The following is a 7,077-nucleotide window of genomic DNA, read 5'->3' on the forward strand; positions in this document are numbered from 1 at the left end:
TGAACACATGCATATATAAGTGGACTAAACATGAAATGAACATACATTTTAAATATCTCAAGTGAAGATAAATATGAAATATCTAGGTGAGACCTAAATATGAAATATCTTAAGTGGTCCCTAATGGTTCCATGCGCTCCTGGAGAACACTTAATAATCTTCCATGATCCTTGGTATCTAGTCTCCACTTGCATCATCCACTTCAATGTTTAACTAGATGTAGATTAATAGAGGTAGCAATAACATGGTGACTATACTGAAGGACCTTATTTTCAACTTTGTAATCAACAAAGTTAATTCCATGTTTCACTAACATGATTTTCCTGAGATATTTTCCCTCCAAAACAACTGAACTTGCACACACCATGCATTTAACAGTTAATATATTTTAATGTGTATATACATATTAATAATTTTTATTATTATTTTAATATTTAAGTTATGTGTAATATATATCAAATTTGAAAAATAACCCTATAGGGAATATCATTCCTTACATACTTTTAATACTTTCAATTTATCATTTTGGTGACATTAATATCATCATTTGTCAAAGGAAAAAGAGCCAAATTAGCACATGTGTGATATGTTCCTTTAACACAATTGTTTAGCCAACATGATCATCTATTTTATCACATAAAATAGATGAAATGAACTAAATTCATCTACTAGGAGGAGCATTATTATAGCCAAATGTATATTCTACGAAATTTTGATAAACCTAATAGTGAAGATCAAATTTAATATGATAACAACAAGAAGAATTTTCAAACACTTTGTTTCTCCTTACATAATATGGCTTCAATCTCTTAAATAATGTTTGCCTAATATTTATATTAGGATTTGTAGTACAAAATGGGTCATTTCATATTGTGTTACATCCAACCAATGTTTTCTATGATGTTCATGTAATGATTATCTCTAACCCTACATCTAAGAACATTTCTAGTGTTTGACGAAGGACAAGTATTATCATTCCAAAATTAGATTATTATAACTATGTTAGTCTAAAATAAAATAAATTTGAAAAATCTTAAGAAGTTTTTAATTTGGGATACTTGTGGTATGCTTTCCATTTTTGGATGGATTGGATACAACATTAATCAGTGATACATCGAATGAATATTAATGCATAGAAGTTGAAATAGACACTAACCCTAAAGCGTACCACAAGTATCCCAAATTACAAACTTCTTAAGATTTTTCAAAAGATTTCTGAATCTTTGAACCTAATTTATCTACTAAGTGAGAAGAAATATTTTCAAGCAACTTTAATTTCAAAGAAAATCATTAAGATGTTAGAACTGGTTTCTAGATGGTCGACACAATCCTTTTAAGAAGCGCCGCCATTAGAAGGATATGATATTCGCATCTTTTTGATGATTTATTGAATAAATAGTTGCATGTGATTAAATTATGTTAGAATATTTTCTCCTAACGACAATAGTATAATTCTATATACTCTTTAGGAAAGTGGTGGAATCAATACCTCTTTTCAAAAGTGGTGGCAGCAATAATATTTCCAAATATAGAATCACAATAACAATTCCATCAAGTTTGTAAAGTTATTTGTTAATTTGATAGGAATAAAACAAACACGATGAAACAAAAAGATAATCAATTAAAGAGACAATAGTTTTGAGGCATAAACACTTTATTGTAGACCACAACATTACTTTAAGACAATTAATTGAAAGTAAATGGGAGTAAGGAAAAGACATCTTTTGTAAGACCTTTAACATGGTCCTTAAGTGTAAACTATCACATGGAATTGAGGAACTTGTGATTCTTTTATATTTTAAAGTGGTTGTTCATAGACTTTACAAAGAGGTTATACTCATCTTTGACAAACACATTTAAATGTTTCAGGACTGATGTTGAGGTGCAAGAGAATAAGTATATGCCTTTATATAAGTTAATATCCAAAATTGTGATTTTCTCTCGCATAAGTAAATGAAGCCAAAATAAGCTGCATTTCAAGACAATATTCTTGAAGAAGTTACAAAGAACAAAACTTTTGGGGTGGAATTCAACAACAAGCATAATTACATGATACTATAAAATGAGAACACTAAAAAAAGGATGGAAATTATAATTGTCTCTTCAAAGTAGATATTGGAGAGCTAGACATAAGTGCTTTTTTATCTTCTAGTGTTACTAGTTTGGATATACATATGTAAATTGTTGGTTAGTAGTAGTTTTGAATTCAAGTGGAAACAAATTGAGAAAATACATAAGTGTTTGATCACAAGTAAGTTCATAATTAAATTTTTGTTTATGATATTGTGTTAAGAAAGTGGTGATTAATTCTATGGAAGTAATGACTACGATGCATCTCATAAGATACCTTAAAAGAAAATAGAACAAATAAAAGTAGGTAGATGACCTAAGGTTGTTTTTAGTGACAACTTCAGCTAAAGAAAGAATATTTAAATGAGACCTAGAAGACATGAATGAATTGATAGAATAGATAGGTAGATGACCTAAGATTGTTTTCAATGACAACTTGGGCTAAAGAAAGAATATTTGGATGAGACCTAGAAGACATGAATGAATTTATAAAATATATCTATTTGAACATTTGGCTCTTAGATTTCAAAGAGATAAAATTTCTATGAATAAAATGAAAAAACATATTGAATTTTTTTTAAAAAAGTTAAATTTTACCTTTTCATTTGTTAAATGTACACAAAGATTTGTTAACGTTAAAACTCTTATTTAAGACAATCAAAAAGTAACCCTCCTCAATTTTCATGTAAAACAAGATACTGGAAAAGAAAAGGAAAACCCCAAAAAAAATCTTGAATACAAAACTTCAATTTGAAATGTGATAATTTAGAATCAACAAATATGCAAATATTCTTGGTAATGCCTTTTGAACGAGACAACACAAAGAGAAATTGGGGAACTAATGATCATCATCCAATTGCAATAGTCAAAAAGTGAGCAATGTTGCATGCACTATCTCATATTTAGGTAGGAGTCTGTGAGGGGGTCTATAGGTCTATTTTTGAGGTTGAGGATCCCCATAAGAATTCTTTTGGGGGGCTAGGATTAATTAGAATATTTTCCTCCATAATAGAAGATGAAAATGAAGTGGGGCTAGAGAAGTCTCACCAATTTAGAAAAAAATTTAGCCGTTTGTCAAAAATTGACACATTACAACTAAATAATCTTTGTCATAAAACTAGCACTTGCACCTAAAGGAGCAAGGGTATGCCGATAGTGACTAAAGGTGTAAGTCTATATAATATGATTGCTCACATTTTTTTTTTGTTAGACATCTAATATAATATAAAAGGAAACTTAAAGATAAATAATAAATTAATTATTCTTAATTTGAAATAGTTAAATTTAATTATTTTTAAATTCATATATATGTATTATAAAATGAAAAGAATTGTAGAAGGGGAAACCAAAAATAAAAGATTGTTAAATTGGTATGTATTTTGTTCACAAAATAAACTATCTTTGAGGAAAATAGTAGAATCTTTTAGACAGATTTTTGGTTGCAAGTTTAATACATTATATGTATTACATGGTAATGAGTAGCTTGTTTTTGGAATAAGAAGAAATTGATTTCTAAAAAATAAAATGATTTCCATCACCATAAGGGACATCTTCTCATAATGCCTGTAACACAACAACTTTATTCACTGGGGAAAAAGGATATTCAAATGCATAAACATAGCCAATAAAAAGTTGATAAAGTATCACACATAGACTCATATATATTAAGGGAGCACTAGTGAGAGTTATTGCAATCAAGATTCTTCTTTTCTCCTAATAATTGTAATGGATTATTTTTCATTCTTGTTCATATTGATGAAAGGAGAATGTTGGTTCTATTTGAGAGCTATCTAGTGATTTAACTCTTGATATAGTTGTAAAAGTCAAACCCCATCATTTTGTGTTACCAATATCAATTGTTATTATTTGAAGCATCAATCCTATGACCACAAAAAGTCTCTTAAAAGATTTTCTAGCACATTGAGCTAATAACTGGCAAACATCCAAGTAGAGAAGTAATATATTTCGTGAGATGCCAAAACTTTTTACACAATCTGAACCCTTCCAACAAGATATAACCATTGGATTTTCCATTTTTTATGTTTGTCTTCAATCTTAGAAAAGATTGACAACCATATATCCTTAATAGAAGGTTGGACTAAGAAAGGAATGCCCAAATATCTAACAATGTGAAGTTGCAAGAAAAGTTAATTTAAGAACAAACTATGTACGTGGTCCAAGCTTTTATTATTTAACTATTTTTATTTTGTGCTTCTACTGCCTTGCCTCGATTGCTTTCATTTTGTTGCTTTGATGCAATCACAGTGAGTATTTCGAGAGCAATAGCTCTAGCAGCCCTTCATTCAACTCATCATTTTAGGCCTTTCCTTGATATTGAGTGTTAGAGCAAGGTGGAATAGAAGAGTGCGTTGGAGGTGCCTCTCTTAAGAATGGCAGCCAAGGAGGCCAGACACTTCCCTATGGCGATGGAATCAAGTGTTTCAATTTTATTTTCCCATTTCATTTCATGATTAACAAACAAACATTGTACAATATTTTGCAAGTGAAAGCTCTAGATTGTACGAATAATGAACAAGTACCCCATTAATCCTTGCAATAATCTTTACTCCCATGTCTGGTTCCTCTACATGTTTGTTAATCATATGGGTTGTGCTCAATTTTGATTGTTGCCTTTGCTACCTGCTACCAATTCCATCACAAATGGGAGAAATGAGTTGTTACATGAAATCTTGGGTTGACTCCTAGAATATATATTTTGGCAATATAAATCAGTCAATATTGTATTTTTAAATAATTGTACCAATATATTGAAAATAATTTATTTTATATAAATTGAATAATGTGTTCATATCTAACAATATAAGAAAAAGATTTATAAGTTCTATACAGATCTATTAATGTGCAGCAATTTTAGACATTAGCAGAATTGATTAAGAGTCTAAGAGTGAGAGAATCTCAACCTCATCTTCTCATCTCTTATGATTCTTCGTGCACTATCTAATATTTAATAAAAGGTTTTTAGTGTCAACCTCAAATTTAAGTCACACAAAACCAGAATTTACTATCCATATCTGGTCTGCGATGGGCATTTCCATTGGCTTCCTTTGCCTATCAGAACTCGGAAAACATTAAATTTATTCCAGTTTAGATCATTAGAACTTGAGAAATGGACATCTTATCTTCAGGAAAAAAAGTGTGAAGAAATTGCATATTCATCAGTGGGGGCCTGAGGCTTGTATGGGCCAATGAAAAACTCCAAATTGCTGCTTCAATCAAAAGAGAAGTAAAAGAGTTCAGGATGTTGTACAGAGCTGCTATAGTCACTGGACTAAAAATTATCTTGATGTAAAAGAAACAAAAAACATAGAATAAAGTGGAAATTGTGAAAACATAGCATAATTAACCTGTCAATATAGTTCATTTCCATTCGGCTTAAAAGTGTTAAAAAAGCACCAATACTACTACAAATTCCAAGCATGGGTATTCTGTCTACCCACATTCTATTTATTCCACTGTAATGCAAAGCCCGACGTGTTTTGGGCAATAGTGAAAAAAAGATTTCCCTGTACATCGGAGGAAGATTGAAACAGACGAGGGCATTAAATAAAGGCTTGGGCCAGAGTCCTGATATTTTTTCATAACTTTGTCGATATTTTTTTTTCACACTGCATCTCAAGAAAGTGGAAAACTTCTAACCAGTATAGGGAGCTATATAGGCTAGGTACATGTAAAAAATTTCAGCCATGTCCACGAATATTGATATTTTCACCACAACTTCTCTCGTGCATAAGATAGGCATGTGCTTTGTTCGATGGCCACAAATTGTATAAGCTACCCACGTTGGGCGTATGTGCATTGGGAAAACGAAAGAGAATTTACCTGCATTGTAGAGAGCGGGAATTCGGTAAGTTAATTCAGGGAAGGGCGACTATGAGAATTGTAATGTAATTGCATCATCATAATGTTACATCATCATAATGTTAGGGTGACCAGAGAAAATGAAGTGTAGGGAAACTGTCATGCAAAGGCGGGGGCATACCATATATCTCATATCTCAACCACAATTAGGTTTAATTGCAATAGAAGAGGAGTTTTTTTGGCCCCCTTTTGACTATAAATTCTTGAGATGTCGCAATGGAATCTTTAGTCCCATTGGCTTTTTCTTTTTTCTTCACTTGCTTGGCTGTTTATTCTATTATGCCACTGCCGCCCTGCTCCACACGCATATGTCCTGCCGTCTCTTGGAGGTTACTGTCAGAAGAAGCAACAAATTTGGTCGCACCGAAATTTTTTGTCTCTAGGGTTTTAGAAAACTTTGTTTAGGGTTTTCTCACTCTATGGTTTCAGGTGCCATGGAAGCGAGCGGCACAGGGGTCGCTGGTACCTAGAAACAAAGGAGAGAAATTTAGGAAATATAGCTCACCGCGAATCAAAGACACATACATCATACAACTCTTGGAGGTTTTTGCAGGCCTCTAAAATGGCAACGAGCTTGGGGGCCTTGAAACCGTCCGTAGAAAGCATGAGCAAATTGAGAGACGAGAGATTCTGAGAGGCAGACACAGAAATAGAGGGGAATAGAGCAAAGCAGAGACAACGTCCTCCGTCCAGCAATAGAACTGAGCGAGGTCTAGGGTTTGAAGTAATTCACAATTGAGAAGTGGCAACAGCTCTCTAAGAGGAGACCCTGGATCATTGACGGGTTGGTGCCATTTCACCAGCTTGACATGGCAGATTCGCGGCCAGAGGTGCGCAAGCATGTCGATGTTCTGGGTGTTGCAAGCATAGATTGTGATGCTCTGAACGACGTGAGAGGCCTGCTTCAGAAGATGCCCAATTATTTGACTCTTAGGAGAAGAGGCATCCAAAACAGGGTAACCCCATGGCGAAATCTGCGACAGGGCCAGAGTTGTCATGCCCTGAAAACAAAATGCTATCAAATACAAATTGCTTATGTTTCCTCGCACACAGAGCTCCATTTGCATTGCTCGCTCCAGCTCCCACCATTTCTTGCAAACCAGGGCCATTCAATTCCTTGCCCTCCCA

General features: G+C 33.0%; 1 protein-coding gene across 1 annotated transcript; it reads right to left on the minus strand.

The window, feature by feature from the left end:
- Positions 1-6,506: 6,506 nt before the first annotated feature.
- Positions 6,507-7,058, minus strand: LOC149528393 (F-box protein MAX2 homolog A-like). Its single transcript, XM_089808033.1, has one exon. The coding sequence runs from the start codon at positions 7,056-7,058 to the stop codon at positions 6,507-6,509; it is 552 nt and encodes a 183-aa protein (XP_089664159.1).
- Positions 7,059-7,077: the final 19 nt, after the last annotated feature.

The sequence above is a fragment of the Cupressus sempervirens genome, chromosome 11 (genome assembly GCF_028749045.1).
Source record: "Cupressus sempervirens isolate cs-2001-9-10 chromosome 11, ASM2874904v1, whole genome shotgun sequence".
Taxonomy (NCBI): Eukaryota; Viridiplantae; Streptophyta; class Pinopsida; order Cupressales; family Cupressaceae; genus Cupressus; species Cupressus sempervirens.

What these genes read in the sequence shown, in the direction of transcription:
- LOC149528393 (XM_089808033.1), bottom strand. Translation starts at nt 7,058, where the DNA reads ATGGCCCTGGTTTGCAAGAAATGGTGGGAGCTGGAGCGAGCAATGCAA.